Genomic DNA, 20,571 nt, shown 5'->3' with positions numbered 1-20,571 from the left:
GACATAAAACAGCAATATCCTAAGTGTTATAGATGAGGACTAATGCACTCTCAAAGAATGGTAGGAAGACGCTACCTGTTTATGAGCAGGTCCCCATCACAAAAACAGGCAGACATAAAAAGGGGTCAAGAAATAAGATATAGCTTCAAGATAGTAAAGGAAAAGTAGTGGAATCCCTTCCCTTTCTTTGCCACATGGAAAAAAAAAAAAAAAAAAAAAATCTGATTCTGAAAACTAATACTTTTAGCCTGTTACTTCAGCAAGCGTAGTTTTCTTCATGATCACTGTTTGTTGTCCTTTATTTAGGCCAACATTTATTTTTTTGGGTGAGACAAAAATAAATTAAAAATTACCAAGATATGTAAACTTTTCATAATGTGTTATACATACATGGTGTCTGGAAAAGATGATTTGTAAGTTGTTCTGTGATGTATTCATCCCTCTTCTGAGCAGGTTGAACACACATACCAAGTAATAATTGATCCACTGATCCTGTGTTATAAATATCTGTTGGAACCGTAAGTTCTTCATGTAGTGATGCATCTGTAAAGATTTGTAAAGCTCAAACTATCATTTTTATTTTTCATAAAAATTACAGGAAAGCTATCCTTATTTGGAGGAACAGGTTCAGAATTTAAAATACTATAAATTTGCATTATGTAAGAAGATATTTTCTTTCATCTCCATTTGAGTAATTTAATTAGATAAACATATCACTTTTACAAAACACCTCTAGGGGTGCTATTAACACTACACAGAGAATGCACATCATGGTTTACCTAATAACAAAATAATAATTAGATATGAATTAATCAGTTTGAGCAGTTGGCACTGACATTCCTCTTTCAATAGGTACACAGTAAAAATGTCTTAGAAGACAGACAAATATTATGGCAGATAATGTCTGTATAAGTTTAAGATGAATCTCCATGGTAAACAGAGGTCTTTCTTAATCTGGACTTTGACAGACTTGCTCACATTCTCTGCTGTAGCCTTCCTTCGTTTCTTCAGAAAGTCTGAGATAACTCAGCATTTTTCTAGGAGCCTGCCAGTGTTGCCTGACTTCAAGCACATTTGCTAATAGCATACATCCAACTTTATTCATTTTGAAATGTAAATATAACATGTAGAAGAGCACAATATCAAAAATGTATGCAATCTTTGAAAGAAAAAAAAAAGAGAGATGAATGGATTGGAAAGAAGATATTTGTAATACTTCAAAGAAGACAAACTCAGTTTACATGATAGCCAATAGAACAACCAACTAAAAATGAAAATAAAAACTAGTGATGACAGATAATGTTGTGCTGTCGTACCCAGATATGAATTCTCTTCGAAGATGCTTTCAGTATCAACCATTGTAGCTTTTTCAAACATTGGAAACTCCAGGTTGGACTACTGACAATATAAGGAAAAAGATGACATGTTGAGTTGCAGATAGGCACAACGAAAAGACTGTTACACATTTAGCTTTCAGCCCAAGTCTTCTTCAGAAAAGGAAACACCCACACACTCATTTACACAAGCAAGCGCACCTCACACATACACGATTGCCATCACTGGCAGCTCAGACAGGTCTGAATAAGGCCCTTGACTGAAATCTGAATGTGTAACAGCCTCTTTGTTGTGCCTGTCTGCAACTCAGTGTATCATTGTTATGGTGAACAGCAATCTACCCTTTTCCTTCTATTGTCAATGTAGCTTTTTGTTGTCCACTCAATTTATGACCACTATTGTGAGTCTTAGTTGGGGAATGGTTGTTCAGTGATCTCTGGCTCTTGTTCCAAATACTGTCAGAGTTAAATATGTCTCATGCACATTCCTAATACCAGTGCTTCAACTTCATCTTTTTACCATGAAAGCAATCATATCTTGGACAAGCTCAATCAACTTTCTGGTATGACCAGAAACCTTATCTGAGAATGCATAGTTATAGGCAGATAATACACATTAGTAACACAAATTACTCCTCTGAAATATATGTTCTAGAAAGCAATAGTAACAACTACGAGGGTGGTTTGAAAAGTTCTCAGAACAGAATAGAAAAAAAAAAGTACTTACATCACTGAATTTTTAAAAAAATTTTCAATGTAGTCTTCTTGTAGATTAATGCACTTGGTCCAATGATGTTCCAGTACCTTAATCCCATCTCTAGGCCTGCAAAATAGTTGTCAACTCTGGCTATCAGTTCTTCATTTGACGTGAATCTTCGTCTACCAAGAAAAATTTTAAGTTTTGGGAAGAGGTGGAAGTCTGATGGAGCCATATCAGGTGAAAAAGGCGGGTGTGCCAACAATTCATATCTTAGTTCGCGTAATTTTGCAATGGTGATGGCACGTGTGTGGGCTAGCATTGTCTTGATGGAAGATGACTTTCTTCCTTGCTAAACCTGGCCTTTTTTCACATATCTTTTATTGCAATTTGCCCAGGAGGCAAAATCTCTTTTGCATCCCAGAACATTGATGCCATGACCGTTCATGCCAAAGGAATTTTATTTGCTTTCTTTGGCAACGGAGAATCAGCATGTTTCCACTGCTTTGACTGTTGTTTAGTCTCGGGGCATAGTAGTGCACCCAAGTTCCATCTGTGGTCACAAACTGGTGCTAAAAATCTTGTTTGTTTCTCGTAAAACAGGCCAAACATTGTTCCGACATGTCCATTCTCATGCGTTTTTGATCCAGCATCAAGAGTCGTGGCACCCATCTTGCAGATAATTTTTTCATTTCTAATTCTTCAGTTAAAATGTGAAATATCCTTTCAGGTGACAAGCATGCATAATTTCACACACTTCCAATCGGTGATCGTCAATTTTGTGTACTTTTGCAATGAGCACCCCCCCCATGAACCATGGACCTTGCCGTTGGGGGGGAGGCTTGCGTGCCTCAGCGATACTGATGGCCGTACCGTAGGTGCAACCACAACGGAGGGGTATCTGTTGAGAGGCCAGACAAACATGTGGTTCCTGAAGAGGGGCAGCAGCCTTTTCAGTAGTTGCAGGGGCAAGAGTCTGGATGATTGACTGATCTGGCCTTGTAACATTAACCAAAACGGCCTTGCTGTGCTGGTACTGCGAACGGCTGAAAGCAAGGGGAAACTACAGCCGTAATTTTTCCTGAGGACATGCAGCTTTACTGTATGATTAAATGATGATGGCGTCCTCTTGGGTAAAATATTCCGGAGGTAAAATAGTCCCCCATTCGGATCTCCGGGTGGGGACTACTCAAGAGGACGTCATTATCAGGAGAAAGAAAACTGGCGTTCTACGGATCGGAGCGTGGAATGTCAGATCCCTTAATCGGGCAGGTAGGTTAGAAAATTTAAAAAGGGAAATGGATAGGTTAAAGTTAGATATAGTGGGAATTAGTGAAGTTCGGTGGCAGGAGGAACAAGACTTTTGGTCAGGTGATTACAGGGTTATAAATACAAAATCAAATAGGGGTAATGCAGGAGTAGGTTTAATAATGAATAAAAAAATAGGAGTGCGGGTTAGCTACTACAAACAGCATAGTGAACGCATTATTGTGGCCAAGATAGACACAAAGCCCATGCCTACTACAGTAGTACAAGTTTATATGCCAACTAGCTCTGCATATGATGAAGAAATTGATGAAATGTATGACGAGATAAAAGAAATTATTCAGGTAGTGAGAGGAGACGAAAATTTAATAGTCATGGGTGACTGGAATTCGTCAGTAGGAAAAGGGAGAGAAGGAAACATAGGAGGTGAATATGGATGGGGGGGAAGAAATGAAAGAGGAAGCCGCCTTGTAGAATTTTGCACAGAGCATAACTTAATCATAGCTAACACTTGGTTCAAGAATCATAAAAGAAGGTTGTATACCTGGAAGAATCCTGGAGATAGTAAAAGGTATCAGATAGATTATATAATGGTAAGACAGAGATTTAGGAACCAGGTTTTAAACTGTAAGACAGTTCCAGGGGCAGATGTGGATTCTGACCACAATATATTGGTTATGAACTGCAGATTGAAACTGAAGAAACTGCAAAAAGGTGGTAATTTAAGGAGATGGGACCTGGATAAACTGAAAGAACCAGAGGTTGTAGAGAGTTTCAGGGAGAGCATAAGGGAACAATTGACAGGGATGGGGGAAAGAAACACAGTAGAAGAAGAATGGGTAGGTCTGAGGGATGAAGTAGTGAAGGCAGCAGAGGATCAAGTAGGTAAAAAGACGAGGGCTAATAGAAATCCTTGGGTAACAGAAGAAATATTGAATTTAATTGATGAAAGGAGAAAATATAAAAATGCAGTAAATGAAACAGGCAAAAAGGAATACAAACGTCTCAAAAATGAGATCGACAGGAAGTGCAAAATGGCTAAGCAGGGATGGCTAGAGGACAAATGTAAGGATGTAGAGGCTTGTCTCACTAGAGGTAAGATAGATACTGCCTACAGGAAAATTAAAGAGACCTTTGGAGAGAAGAGAACCACTTGTATGAATATCAAGAGCTTAGATGGCAACTCAGTTCTAAGCAAAGAAGGGAAGGCAGAAAGGTGGAAGGAGTATATAGAGGGTTTATACAAGGGCGATGTACTTGAGGACAATATTATGGAAATGGAAGAGGATGTAGATGAAGTTGAAATGGGAGATAAGATACTGCGTGAAGAGTTTGACAGAGCACTGAAAGACCTGAGTTGAAACAAGGCCTCGGGAGTAGACAACATTCCATTAGAACTACTGATGGCCTTGGGACAGCCAGTCATGACAAAACTCTACCATCTGGTGAGCAAGATGTATGAGACAGGCGAAATACCCACAAACTTCAAGAAAAATATAATAATTCCAATCCCAAAGAAAGCAGGTGTTGACAGATGTGAAAATTACCGAACTATCAGTTTAATAAGTCACAGCTGCAAAATACTAACGCGAATTCTTTACAGATGAATGGAAAAACTAGTAGAAGCGGACCTCGGGGAAGATCAGTTTGGATTCCGTAGAAATGTTGGAACACGTGAGGCAATACTAACCTTACGACTTATCTTAGAAGAAAGATTAAGAAAAGGCAAACCTACGTTTCTAGCATTTGTAGACTTAGAGAAAGCTTTTGACAACGTTAACTGGAATACTCTCTTTCAAATTCTGAAGGTGGCAGGGGTAAAATACAGGGAGCGAAAGGCTATTTACAATTTGTACAGAAACCATATGGCAGTTATAAGAGTCGAGGGGCATGAAAGGGAAGCAGTGGTTGGGAAAGGAGTGAGACAGGGTTGTAGCCTCTCCCCGATGTTATTCAATCTGTATATTGAGCAAGCAGTAAAGGAAACAAAAGAAAAATTCGGAGTAGGTATTAAAATTCATGGAGAAGAAGTAAAAACTTTGAGGTTCGCCGATGACATTGTAATTCTGTCAGAGACAGCAAAGGACTTGGAAGAGCAGTTGAACGGAATGGACAGTGTCTTGAAAGGAGGATATAAGATGAACATCAACAAAAGCAAAACGAGGATAATGGAATGTAGTCAAATGAAATCGGGTGATGCTGAGGGGATTAGATTAGGTAATGAGACACTTAAAGTAGTAAAGGAGTTTTGCTATTTAGGGAGTAAAATAACTGATGATGGTCGATGTAGAGAGGACATAAAATGTAGACTGGCAACGGCAAGGAAATCGTTTCTGAAGAAGAGAAATTGTCAGGAAGTCGTTTCTGAAAGTATTTCTATGGAGTGTAGCCATGTATGGAAGTGAAACATGGACGATAACCAGTTTGGACAAGAAGATAATAGAAGCTTTCGAAATGTGGTGCTACAGAAGAATGCTGAAGATAAGGTGGGTAGATCACGTAACTAATGAGGAGGTATTGAATAGGATTGGGGAGAAGAGAAGTTTGTGGCACAACTTGACTAGAAGAAGGGATCGGTTGGTAGGACATGTTTTGAGGCATCAAGGGATCACAAATTTAGCATTGGAGGGCAGTGTGGAGGGTAAAAATCATAGAGGGAGACCAAGAGATCAATACACTAAGCAGATTCAGAAGGATGTAGGTTGCAGTAGGTACTGGGAGATGAAGAAGCTTGCACAGGATAGAGTAGCATGGAGAGCTGCATCAAACCAGTCTCAGGACTGAAGACCACAACAACAACAACATTGCAATGAGCAGTGACACATCTTGGCCGATCACTGCATGGATCATCATCAAAGCTCTCCCAACCAAATTTAAATTCATTTGTTCACTTGGAAACAGTTGACTATGAAGGAGCAGAGTCCATCAGGGTATTCTGGAAATTGGCACGAATGTTCTATGCTTTCATACCTTTCTTTACGAAGTACTTAATCACTGCTCGAATCTCAATTTTTTTCCATATTTGCAAATCGTTACATGGGAACAAAAACAGAGTCATGTCACCACCACAGTTCTCTTCCAAGAGCACTGATGTGGCACCTGTTTACAGGCAACAGTCCAATGAATATCACATGAGCAACTCGTTGCGTTAGCTCTGACTTCTCATAGTGATTCTGAGAACTTTTCAAACCACTCTCATATGATAATTGCTCCACACTCATGATACACTGAAAGTCCTCTTCAACACTGACCTTTCAGATCTGCGTAGGTGGCAATCTGTTTCGCATCACATGCTTGATTCTTGTTATTTCCATCCCCCACCCCACTTTTGAATTGTGTTAAAATCCTCTTGTACTTTCTATTCTTGAATTTATGCTTCTTTATAATGCGCTCTCTCTACACCCCCCCCCCCCCCCCTTGCATTTATTTATTCACCACAGATTTCTGCCTCTCTCTTTTTCCTTGTAGTCTTTCCTCCAGACTAGTTTTTTCTTTGCCTCTGCTCTTTGTCTTCTCTTCAATGGTGTTTCATTAATTTATCATTATTTCAAACATTATCTGCAGCCTACTTATTTCACTTTACTTACAGTCTGGTTGTAACCTCTTTTTAACCTTGCGTTCTAAGAAACTTCTTTCTCTGTGTGACATATTCAATTCTTTTATTTTCTTCTTCTTCCATAGCTCATTGTCCTTTGATAATGTTCAAAACTGTTTACCGATTAAATTTAGTTTTGTGTTAGGTTGCTGTGTAAGTGTTGGGGAAATTTAGTAACTGATCTAGAACTTGTGAATGAAAGAAGAAACTTAACCAAAGATAATACTTAAAACTTTTGTATTATTCAGCAAACTGAAATCTTAACTTGAAATAGCAAGGCTTCAATAAAATGAACAATGTGAAGTCCATCTATTTACTACTTATTGAAAAAAAACTTGTGTGTTCTGTCTCCTGCAAATTGTTGTTAAATAGTAGGAAATATTTTGGGATTTCATCAAAAAGTTTGTATAGTAATAAAATGCATAAGTAGATGACTTGCAATACCTTAGAAGCAACATGAATAACTGTAAGTATGCTCTCTGAGACACACATTCTCCTTAACTCTCATTACTCTAAATATGTAATTCTGCATCCATCTATTCATTCATTTATTCATTCACTCATTCATTCATTGTGATCTACAGATACCATCAAGAAGAATCTTCAGGGATGTGGACTGAATGTATACACTGCATGAACAATAAACCATCACAATGTAGCATAACAATGTTATAACGATTGCACCAGATACATGTGATTTTGTTAGTTAGTGACAAATCCAATGCTTTGGAAAACAGTTATGTTAAATAGTGTTATGGCATAGAATAATAATGAGCAGGAAATTATAAACGTTTATTAAAACTTATTCGAATTGCTATGGGCAATATCAAGTTAAGCCAAAGACGCTGGCTGAAGCAGGAAGCATACCAGCACATTGCAAATGGGTCATGCCTGCAATGCATTATGCCACCTCCGCCGAGTGAGAAGTATGCATTCAGCAAAAGAAGTCTTTGACATAGAACCAAGGGAAGAGAGAGAAGGATGTTTATTTTCTTGTAAGTCATGGTGTGAGAAACTGTGTCTTACACAAGAACACATAGCAAGGACCTGATACAGCAGTTAACAGCTTGCTACCTGAATATGGCACAATAAAGATGGGAAATGTGGTCATTATGAACCAAGCCATTCAATATAGCCTCATACTAGTTCTCTTTAAATACTTCAGTTTTCCAGCTCACATCAGTGAGTCACTGGGAGCATGGCATTCACAGCAATATCACTGAATTGTATGATTATGACACTGTAGTGAATGTATATCCCAGACTCTTCAGCACAGTCAATGAACTAGCCAAAGATGTATTCAAGGTGACAGTTTTCACCTGATGAGCTTCACACAGCTCATGACCTATCATAGACTGATACGTAAACTGACTGTCTTCCAACAAGACCACTCACAGAGTGCTATTAGCACTGAATTTCAATACAGAAGCCAGCAGTTGGGCTTCTTGAAGTCCACTTTCCTGTTCAACACCTGGACATCTCCAGGTGATGAAACCTGCCAGGCTGGTAGGGAGGACATCAACCAACCACACGACTACTGACACCAGATACATCACTGACAGATCATCAAGGGTCACTGTAGAATTCAGAGTTGGACCAAGGGCATTTCAACAGCCAGCGCAGGTAAACTTTTGTGCCGGGCATGGCTGCTGCATGCCTGCCGGCAACCCACCATAGCAGTGAGGTTGCGAACACTATCGTCTGGACATGCAGTCACTGAGCTAATTAAAGAGACATCAGCTAGAATCAAACAAACAACTGAATGAAGCATCATCTGAGGCTGGTGCAAAAGAGCAATAAATCGTAAACACAGTGAATAAATGTTTGAACTTCAAAAATGTTTTACTAGTATTGAAGATGCTTCACAGAAAAGAAAACAGTTACCTACATTTGTACCATCAGAGACCTATTTACAATACATAACTACTTATTATGCAACTTGCCATGTAACTAACTGGATTTTCAATCTTTGTATCTAAATAATCAGATAATTTGCATAAAAAGTGGCCAATGATAAATGTTTTTAATTTTCTTTTTAATTGATGAGGATTCCTAATTTCTTGCTTTTTGTTAGGTGAGAGCTTGTTGAATACCTTTGCATGAGAGTATAGAATTATCTTCACTCTAAACCCTGGACTAGAAGACATTATCTGCATGAATATCATTTTCATCTTGTATTGAGATTGTGTGGCTCACAGTTCAGCTGAAACTGAGTTTTACTGGCAGCTACACAGAACAGTAATGAGATAGTGTACTGAGATCTGACTGTAGAAATTCCAAGAACCTTAAATACACCTCTGCAAGATGTGAGGTTATTTACTTAACAGCATAAATTGTAGTATAATATATTACTGATCTGTTTCTACTTTATCTGTAATCTGTGCAACAACAGACTGTACTGTGAAATTATAATATACTTTTTTATGTATGGTAAGGAAATTTGAAATAGAATATAAATAATTTAGGGGTAAAGGAGACATCACCAAATAGTAGAGTCATTGACAGATCCACAAAAAATCTTGCTAGTTTTCAGAAAACTCCTTTAATGAGCTGGAAACTTAATTTGCTTTACATGCTTTGCCCCAGAAGCTAATTTCAAAACATAACTGGGAGTAAAAGTATGTAAAATAATCCAGTAATCTAACAAAAGATATTTCTAAAAGCAAAATGTGCTGATCTGGTCTTTTTGATTAGTTTATATATGTGTTGAGGCCATTTTAACACGTTATCCTGTTGGAGTCCACAGAATTTTACATAGTGTGTTTCTTTTAGTGTATTACCATTAATGACTGCTTCTGGTGCTAGTAAGTGTTTCTTACTTGTTTAAAACTGCATAATATAAATCTTTGTGAGGTTAAGTTTTAAACTACAGAATGAATTTTTGCTCTGCAGTGGAGCTTGTGCTGTGCACTGTTGTGGAAACCAACAGATGCACACAGAAGTAGAGGAAGACCTCATAATAACTGGAAACAAACTTTTGCAAAGAAACTTCAGTGCATGGTTATGAACTGAGAGGAAGCTGGAAACCTGGCACCTGATCTAGTTTGCTGGTTGAAACTTGTAGCCTGATTTGCTACTTACCACTAGAGGAATGAAGTCTAAGTCTGAGATATTGTAAGGATAACACCATTGGGGCTCCTGCATGTATCACTTACCCTCACACATTGTACTGTTTTTAACACACTCTTTTGTAGAACTTCCTGGCAGATTAAAAGTGTGTGGCAGACTAGGACTCAAACTTGGACCTTTGCCTCTCGTGATAGGTGCTCTACCAACTAAGCTATCCAAGGAGACTCTTGACCCACCATCACAGTCCTGCTGCTCCCAGTACCTCATCTTCTATCTCGCAAATTTCACAGAAGTTCTCCTGAATATCTGTGGGACTGCTTAGTTGGTAGAGACCTTGCCCATAAAAGGCAAAGGTCCCAGCTTTGAGTTCTAGGCTGGCACAAAGATTTAATCTGCCAGGAAGGTTCAGGTCTTCAAATTTTTGCCATGAACCAATGCTAGGTATGTTCTGTATCTGGTGTCTGATAAGACTGAATTTGGGTCCTTGATTAACCCACTGGCTTATACAGCCAGCTCACAGCTGGTCACAGGTTTCAAGTCCATTGTTACATTGCCAGCTGTGAGACAGGCTGAGCAGCTATAGCTCTTTCTTAGTGTTTCTTTTTCTCCATTAACAGACATGACATGACATGTTATATATCATTGGAAAACTGAAAAATCAGTCTGTTCAGTGGTGTACAACACGTTCAATTTCTTCTGACATTTTGTGAGTTACAAGCAATATTTTTCTGTTTTTGTTAGGTCAATTCCATCAAGAAAATGCCCTCCAGAACTTGTGTAGTTTGCAAAGCATGGAAGGAGAAAAATAAACAAGGTATGAGTGTGAGAAATGTTAAGTGGCACTGCATAAAACTGTATTTTTTTGGGTATACCACACCAACAAAAACTTCTAAAACAGTATTATCTTCACTCGTCATTGGTTTGATAAATGCCAAGGATAGATTGATAAAGAATTTCTGTCAAAAAATTATATTATTTTGACAAAGGTGTGTAAGACAAAAATGCTGATTTTTGTAAATTCAAATAGTAAATATAGGGTTGACTATGGGGAATAAGACAAAAATGCTGATTTTTGTAAATTCAAATAGTAAATGTAGGGTTGACTATGGGGAAAAATATTGGTAAGTCAATGGGTTAATTCACCTGTGTCATCAGCAAGCATTACTGTTTTTGAATAGTCATCCTAAGTCACTGGAAGATACCTTACTTGTATTAAGAACAAGAGTGGATCTAATACAGATTCTTGTGGGATGCCAGTGCTATGTTCCTTAATTTTGATGTTATTTTCATACCTGTGGCACAGTCTGTCGTTGTGGAACACTGCTTTCTGCTATGAATGTGAGATTTCATCCATCCTAGATGGAGTCCACTAAAAATGTAAATGTCATGTGACTAGGGTCTCCCCGTCAGGTAGACTGTTCGCCGGGTGCAAGTCTTTCGATTTGATGCCACTTCAGTGACTTGCTCATCAATTGTGATGAAATGATGATGAGTAGGACAACAAAACACCCAGTCCCTGAGTGGAGAAAATCTCCGACCCAGCTGGGAATTGAACCTGGGCTCTTAGGATTGACATTCTGTCACGCTGACCACTCAGCTACCAGGGGCGGACATAGATGCCACTAAAGCCATAACATTTTAGTTTATCAAGTAGAATTTCACAGTCTGTACAATCTAAGGCTTTGATAAGGTCATAGAATATATCACTAGGATCAAACTGTTCTGTTTAGCTCTCCATGGAAGTCTTTTCTCACACCTTGTATGTGTCTATAAGTGAAGAACCCTATACTAAAGTCAAACCAGAGGCAGTTAACATGTTCTGCTCACAACAGTGGGTCAATACTAGATATAGTCCAGTTTCTCAAAAATCTCTTAAAATATGTCTGTAAAAATAAATGGTTTGCTTATCTCCAGTTTTATGGTTGAGTGTTGTTACAAAATATTGAAACCTGTCAGTAAATACACCTTAAAATCATGACTGTTTACAAAGATAGCTTCTGCAGCTACATACATACATATTCCACATGCCATTATATGGTGCATGATGGAGGGTTCCTTGTACCAATACTAGTCATTTTCTTTTCTGCTCCACATGCAAACAGAGTGGGGATAAAACGACTGTCTGTGTGCCTCCATATAAGCTCCAATTTCTCTTATCTTCATGGTCCTTACATGAAATGTGCACTGGTGGCACGCAATTCTTGTGCAGTCAGCTTCAAATATTGGTTCATTAAATTTCTTCCACTGTGTTTCACAAAAAGTCATTTTCCCTCCAGGGGTCCCCATTTGAGTCCTTGAAACATCTCCATAATACCCACGTGTTGATGGAACCTAAGCCGGCTGAAGTGGCTGTGCGGTTAAAGGCGCTGCAGTCTGGAACCGCAAGACCGCTACGGTCGCAGGTTCAAATCCTGCCTCGGGCATGGATGTTTGTGATGTCCTTAGGTTAGTTAGGTTTAACTAGTTCTAAGTTCTAGGGGACTAATGACCTCAGCAGTTGAGTCCCATAGTGCTCAGAGCCATTTGAGCCATTTTTTTTATGGAACCTACTGGTTACAAATCTGTCAGTCTGCCTCTGAATTGCTTCAATTCCTTCCTTGAATTTGATCTGATAGGGATCCCAAACACTCAAGCAGTACACAAGAGCAGGTTGCACTAGTGTTCTATATGCAGTCTCCTTTATAGATGAGCTACACTTTCCTAACATTCTCCCAGTGAACCAGAGTGAACCATTCACCTTCTCTGGTCTCCTCTATAGATGAGCTACACTTTCCTAACATTCACCCAATAAACCAAAGTTGACCATCACTTTCCCTGCTATCATCCACATGTTCTCATTTGTGTAATGTGATATGTGGTTTATTCATCTCATTACGTACAATTTTCAAATCATTTGATTTGATGTACAGGTGACATATCAAGGTTTACAAAAGAAACTTTTTTCACTTTTTTGAGATAAATACAAAAGTTTACATTATATTTTACATTTCTAAGTTACACACATACATAAAATAATACATGTAATACAATCCCTGTGTTCAGACTGTGAAGCGGTCCTCAATGAATTCATCAACAGAAAAACAAGACATTTCCACCAGAAGAGTAGAGCAATCTTTTCTGTGAACTAATCTCCATTTTAAATATATTACTGACTTTTATTTTACTGAACATTTTTAACACCATATACTCTGGTGTTTGGGCATAAAGTTTTAAATTATGTGTTGGAAGTTTGAAGTTATCTCTGTGGCGAATGCTGTAGTATTTCATTTCATATTGCTTTGAAACATTATGCCTAAGTACTGAATCAGTGTGACTGTTTCAAACAGCACTCAGCTAATGTTGTATTTGTACATTATGAGATTCTTTTTCCTATTCACCTGCACTATCTTACATTTTTCTACATTTAGAGCAAGCTTTCATTCATCATACCTACTACTCTACTACTACTACTACTACTACTACTACTAACTAGAAATTATCTTTTATCTTCCTACAGTCACCCACAACACCTCTCCATACACCATAGCACCATCAGAAAACAGTTGCAGATTCTGCTTGCCCCATCCATCAGATCATTCGTATATCTAGAGAATAAGAGAAATTCTATCACACTTCCCTGGGGCACTCCTGATGATACCCTTGACTCTGATGAACAGTCATCTTTGAGGATAACGAACTGGGTTCTATTACTTAAGATGTCTTTGAGCCACTTGCATATCTGGAAACTTATTCCATATGCTCATAACTTCATCAACAGTCTGCACTGGGCCACAGTATCAAATGTTTCCTGGAAAGGTGAGACTATGGACTCTTCCTATTCCCCCCCCCCCCCCCCCCCCTACCCTGCGGGTCCGGGGATTAGAATAGGCCCGAGGTATTCCTGCCTGTCGTAAGAGGCGACTAAAAGGAGTCCCTCCCCCTCACGGGGGTAGTTAGCGCCTGCGTCCGGAGACAGACGGTTCCACGACCTCTATTTGTGGTCATCTTGCTTTTTCACTTCTCGTTTCTTCCTACCTTTGGTTGGTTCCTTTCTTTGCTCTTCTCCACCTCACTGTCTTCCTTACTCTTTCCCCCGCAAAATCTCCTTGCCTTCTTATTGCCTTCTTCTCCTTGCCTTCTCATTGCTTCTTCTCCTTGCCTTCTCATTGCCTTCTTCTTCTTGCCTTCTCATTGCCTTCTTCTCCTTGCCTTCTCATTGCCTTCTTCTCCTTGCCTTCTCTGGTCTCCGCCTCGGCGTTTGAGACAGTCTGTCCTCTCTCTCTCTCTCTCTCTCTCTCTCTCTCTCTCTCTCTCTCCCCCCCTCTCTCTCCTTTTTCCTCTTCTTCCTTCCTCCCTGTGCGCGCCTGAAGGCCGACCCACGCATTCGCACGCGTAGCCGGTGACGGGGTAACGCGTAATTCCCCGCCCTGGGTAGACATGTAAGGTACGTGTGTACCCCCTGGTAAAGGCCAGGCCCGGGGAGGGGTGATTGCCTGAGCTGATACCTTCTGACCATGCCGATTGGTCCCTCCGTCTGTTTCTCGGGAGGTGTGACCTGAGGTGTAAACATTCACCTAAGGCGGGAGTGCCCTCTGAGAGGGTCCCCACAAGGAAGGAGTGCGCCATCGGAGACGCTGGCAATCATGGGGGATTCCTCCGCAATGGATTTCACTCCATCTGTCTCGACTTCTGCCCAAAAACGGAAACGTGACCAGCCACCAGTGACAAAAGTACTACCGCCTGTCCCACAGGTCCTCGTCGTTTCTCGATCTGAGGACGGAAAGGATTTTTCCTCTGTCAACCCTTTCGTTATCCAGAAGGGTGTAGATGCCATAGCCGGATCTGTCAAATCTTGTACCAGGTGGCGTAACGGTACCTTATTACTAGAAACTGAGAGCGCCTTTCAGGCACAAAAACTGCTTCGGGCCACACTCCTGTACACGTTCCCTGTGCGGGTGGAGGCTCACCGAACTTTGAATTCGTCTCGTGGTGTGGTCTATACTCGCTCCCTCGACGGATTGACAGACGAGGAGATTCAATCATTCCTCGCTGAGCAGGGCGTGACGGCTGTCCATAGGGTCATGAAAAAGGTCAACAATGACCTTGTACCGAGCGGACTCTTTTCTTGACCTTTGATAGTGTCAAGCTGCCATCGCGCATCAAGGCGGGCTATGAGGTTATTTCTGTTCGCCCCTATGTCCCGACACCTACTCGCTGTTACCAGTGTCAGCGTTTCAATCACACTCGACAGTCTTGTTCCAATGCAGCTAAATGTGTCACTTGTGGCAGGGATGCCCATGAGGGCGACTGTCCACCTCCGTCTCCTCATTGTGTGAACTGTCAGGGTGACCATGCCGCATCCTTGCGCGACTGTCCTGTCTATAAGGAAGAACGCTGTATCCAAGAAATTCGGGTCAAAGAGAAAGTGTCCACCTCGGCTGCTCGCAAGCTATTGGCTAGTAGGAAGCCCACGCTGCTCCCAGCGGGGAAATACAGTACTGTCCTCGCCTCTCCTCGGACTACCAGGGAGGTGGCAACCCAGACATGCGATCTGACCTTCAGCACCACGGTCGTCCGTTCGGCCAGTGCTAAGATCACCCGGTCGACATCTCCTCTTCCTCCCGTCACCCCTCAGACGCAAGCACCTTCATCAGCTTCTGCCAAGACGAAGACCCAGAAGTCAGATGCACGGGCCTTCAAGAAGGAACCGTCCCGTGCAGACTTCCTACGTACCTCGACCTCCCAGCCTTCGACCGGTACTTCCACCAAACGTCCTTCCAAGAAGGCGCATAGGAAGCACAGTTCTCCTTCTCCGCCACGGCGCATTTCTTCTCCTGCGTCACCCAGCGGTTGCCGCCCCAGGCCGTCATCCGTTTTGCCTGGCCGCACCGCTGGTAGCCGAACATCTGGCCGTTCACCGGTGGAGGAAGCTCCCCCTCCCGGCCATCTTCCCAAGATGGCCGATGAACCTATAGACCCAATGGACGATGACTGTCCACCTACTGATAGCGGCGGCAGTGCTCGCTCGAAGCCAGGCCCTCAGCGGCCTTCGAGGTGACCCCTTCTTTCGTCTTCCTTTTCTTCTTACGATGGCACATATTCACTGGAATATTCGCAGCATTCGCTCCAACCGAGAGGACTTGACGTTGCTACTCTGCTTGCACCGTCCGCTCGTCGTAGCCCTCCAGGAAACGAAGCTACGCCCATGCGATCAAATTGCCTTGGCACACTACACCTCTGTGCGTTTTGACCTACCCCCTGTGGTAGGTATCCCGGCCCATGGAGGGGTTATGTTGCTGGTCCAGGATGATATTTACTACGATCCCATCACGTTGCACACCGGCCTGCAGGCAGTAGCCATCTGCATTACTCTCCCCACTTTTACATTTTCCACTTGTACCGTTTACACTCCATCGTCATCTGCCGTTACCAGGGCAGACATGATGCAACTTATTGCTCAGCTACCTGCACCATTTTTGTTAACTGGAGACTTCAATGCCCACCATCCCCTTTGGGGCTCTCCAGCATCCTGCCCGAGGGGCTCCCTGTTAGCAGACCTTTTCAACCAGCTCAATCTTGTCTGCCTCAATACTGGTGCCCCTACCTTTCTTTCGGACACATCTCACACCTATTCCCATTTAGACCTCTCTATATGTACTCCCCAACTTGCACGCAGGTTTGAGTGGTATGCACTTTCTGATACATATTCGAGCGACCACTTCCCGTGTGTTATCCATCTCCTGCAGCATACCCCCTCTCCGTGCTCCTCTAGTTGGACCATCTCCAAGGCAGACTGGGGGCTCTTCTCTTCCAGGGTGACCTTTCAGGATCAAACCTTCACAAGCTGTGATCGTTAGGTTGCACACCTCACGGAAGTCATTCTCGCTGCTGCTGAATATTCCATCCCTCACCCTACTTCTTCTCCACGTCGCGTACCGGTCCCCTGGTGGACCGCAGCATGTAGAGACGCTTTACGTGCTCGTCGACGTGCTTTACGCACCTTTAAACGCCACCCTACAGTGGCGAATTGTATCAATTATAAACGATTACGTGCTCAGTGTCGTCTTGTTATCAAAGACAGCAAGAAGGCCAGCTGGGCTGCTTTCACAAGCACCTTCAACAATTTTACTCCTTCTTCTGTTGTCTGGGGTAGCCTGCGCCGGCTATCTGGCACTAAGGTCCACTCACCAGTTTCTGGCTTGACGGTCGCGAATGACGTCCTTGTGGCCCCTGAGGATGTCTCCAATGCCTTCGGCCGCTTTTTCGCCGAGGTTTCGAGCTCCGCTCATCACCACCCTGCCATCCTCCCCCGCAAACAGGCAGAGGAGGCTAGGCCACCTAACTTCCGCTCCTCGAATCGTGAAAGTTATAATGCCCCATTCACCATGCAGGAACTCGAAAACGCACTTGGCCGATCACGGTCCTCCGCTCCAGGGCCTGATTCTATTCATATTCAGATGCTGAAGAACCTTTCTCCTGCGGGTAAAGGTTTTCTTCTTCGTACTTACAATCGCATCTGGATTGAGGGACATGTTCCCGCATGCTGGCGCGAGTCTATTGTTGTCCCGATTCCTAAGCCGGGGAAGGACAAGCACTTGCCTTCCAGTTATCGACCCATCTCGCTTACCAGCTGTGTCTGTAAAGTGATGGAGCGAATGGTTAACTCTCGGTTGGTTTGGCTGCTCGAGTCTCGACGCCTACTTACCAATGTACAATGTGGATTTCGTAGGCGCCGCTCTGCTGTCGACCATCTGGTTACCTTGTCGACCATCATTATGAATAACTTCTTGCGGAAGCGCCCGACCGCGGCTGTGTTCTTTGATTTGGAGAAGGCTTACGACACCTGTTGGAGGGCGGACATTCTCCGCACCATGCATACATGGGGCCTTCGCGGTCGCCTCCCTCTTTTTATTCGTTCCTTTTTAATGGATCGACAGTTCAGGGTATGTGTGGGTTCTGTCCTGTCAGACACCTTTCACCAGGAGAATGGGGTGCCACAGGGCTCAGTTTTGAGCGTCGCTCTCTTCGCCATAGCGATCAATCCAATAATGGATTGCCTCCCAGCTGATGTATCAGGCTCCCTTTTCGTAGACGATTTTACCATCTATTGCAGCGCGCAGCGTACGTGTTTCCTGGAGCGCTGTCTTCAGCGTTCTCTTGACCGTCTTTACTCCTGGAGTGTCGCCAATGGCTTCCGTTTTTCTGCCGAGAAGACGGTCTGTATTAACTTCTGGCGCTACAAAGAGTTTCTCCCACCGTCCTTACGACTCGGTCCCGTTGCTCTCCCATTCGTGGAGACAACAAAATTTTTAGGTCTTACATTTGTCAGGAAACTTAGTTGGTCTCCACATGTGTCATATTTGGCTGCCCGTTGTACCCGTTCTTTAAATGTCCTCCGTGTTCTCAGTGGTATGTCGTGGGGAGCGGATCGAACCGTCCTGCTTCGTCTATATCGGTCGATCGTCCGCTCCAAGCTGGATTATGGGAGCTTCGTATACTCCTCTGCACGGCCATCCATCTTACGCCGCCTCAACTCCATACAACATCGGGGTTTACGACTTGCGATCGGAGCGTTTTATACTAGTCCCGTCGAGAGTCTTCATGCTGACGCTGGTGAGTTGCCACTCACCTACTGGCGCGATGTACTGCTTTGTCGGTATGCCTGTCGGCTACTGGCAATGCCCGACCACCCGTCTTATCGATCCTTTTTTGATGACTCTCTCGACAGTCAATACGGGTTGTATGTCTCTGCCCTGCTACCCCCTGGAATTCGCTTTCGTCGCCTCCTTCAACACCTTAATTTTTCACTCCCTGCAACCTTTCGAGTGGGCGAGAGCCACACGCCACCTTGGCTCCAGGCTCAGGTTTGTGTCCACCTTGACCTCTGCTCGCTCCCGAAGGAGGTTACCCCCGGTTCAGTCTACCACTCCCGTTTTATCGAACTTCGTTCGAAGTTCATTAATATGACCTTCATTTATACAGATGGCTCTAAGACCAATGACGGGGTTGGATGTTCCTTTATTGTTGGGGCACAAAGTTTCAAATATCGGCTCCATGGCCTTTGTTCGGTCTTCACAGCTGAGCTCTTTGCCCTCTACCAGGCTGTCCTTTACATCTGCCGCCACCGACATTCTGCATATGTCATCTGCTCAGATTCCCTGAGCGCTATCCAGAGCCTCAGTGATCCGTACCCGGTTCACCCTTTTGTGCACCGGATCCAACGCTCTCTTCGGCAGCTGGTGGACGTCGGTTCTCCGGTTAGCTTTATGTGGGTTCCTGGCCATGTCGGTATCCCTGGGAACGAAGCTGCAGATGCCGCGGCCAAGGCTGCGGTCCTCCAGCCTCGGACAGCATCTTGTTGTGTCCCTTCGTCCGATTGTAGCAGGGAAATTTGTCGGCGCATTTTATCGCAGTGGCATGCCGATTGGGCTGCACTCACAGACAACAAACTTCGGGCCCTGAAACCTCTTCCCGTGGCTTGGACGTCCTCCTCACGCCCTTCTCGGCGGGAGGAGGTCGTTTTGGCCCGGTTACGAATTGGCCACTGCCGGTTCAGCCATCGCCATCTGCTGACGGCTGCGCCGGCGCCGTTCTGCCCCTGTGGGCAATTGCTGACGGTCTGCCATATTTTAACGGTCTGTCCGGATTTTAACACCCTGCATCTTGATCTTGGCCTGCCATGTACTGTAGAAGCCATTTTAGCGGATGACCCACGAGCAGCTGCTCGCGTTCTTCATTTTATCAATTTGACAACCCTCTCAAAGGACATTTGATTCTGCTGTTTTCCTTTTTTAATCCTATGCCTGTCAGTCTGTCTTTTATCGTGTTTTCTGTTTTGTTGCTGTTTTAAACTTGTGACTCGCGGTGCATTCCTCACGTAGTCTGGGCGCTAATGACCGTTGAAGTTGTGCGCCCTAAAAAAAAAAAAAAAAAAAAGAGGTCTTCCTATTCCCCTTCTTCCATGGTTCACAGGGTATCATGTAAGAAAAGGGCAACCTGAGTTTCACGTGAGTGATTCATTCTAAATCCATCCTGATTTATGGGCAGAAGCTTTTCCATCTCAAAGAAATTTATTATATTCAAACTCGGACTGTGTTCAAGGATTCTGCAGCAAAACAATGTTAAGGAAACTGTCCTGAAATTTTGTTTGTCCATTGTTTTATCCTTCTTATACACAGGAATCACCTGTGCTTTTGCTCCACTTGCTAGGGAATCTGTGCTGAGCAGAAGGTTCATGATAAATGCAAGCTAATAAGGGGCCAATGCCATAGTGTACTCTCTGTAAAACCAAATTGGCATCGCATTCAGACTTGGTGATTTATTTGTTTTCAACTCTTTTAGTTGGTCCTCTATGCCAAGGAACCTATTACTATGTCCTCCATATGGGGTTCTGTGTGAGACAGGCAAACAACAGTATGTTTGTACAGTCCTCGTGCACAAATGGTTTCAGAACACGAAATTTAAAACTTCAGCTTTCCTTTTTCTATCTTCTATTGTCATGCAAAACTGGTCAACAAGTGACTGGATAGAAACCTTCAGCCTACTTAGCAATTTTATGTAGGACCAGAATTGTCTCAGGTTCTCAGCAAGATCTTTTGCTCTCTTTTGCTAAGGTATGAGGGTGGAAGTTG

General features: G+C 42.9%; 1 protein-coding gene across 1 annotated transcript in view; it reads right to left on the bottom strand.

Annotated features, from left to right (window-relative positions):
* The window catches only part of LOC126457978 (chorion peroxidase-like), a 161,472-nt gene that overhangs the window by 18,015 nt on the left and 122,886 nt on the right, over window positions 1-20,571 (bottom strand). The window contains exon 10 of the mRNA XM_050094740.1: window positions 391-543. Within this exon, the coding sequence (XP_049950697.1) occupies window positions 391-543 (153 nt within the window). The remainder of the gene's footprint in view (window positions 1-390; window positions 544-20,571) is intronic.

The sequence above is a fragment of the Schistocerca serialis genome, chromosome 2, assembly GCF_023864345.2.
Source record: "Schistocerca serialis cubense isolate TAMUIC-IGC-003099 chromosome 2, iqSchSeri2.2, whole genome shotgun sequence".
In the NCBI taxonomy this organism is placed as follows: domain Eukaryota; kingdom Metazoa; phylum Arthropoda; class Insecta; order Orthoptera; family Acrididae; genus Schistocerca; species Schistocerca serialis.
This window is presented reverse-complemented; position numbering and strand designations above follow the sequence as displayed.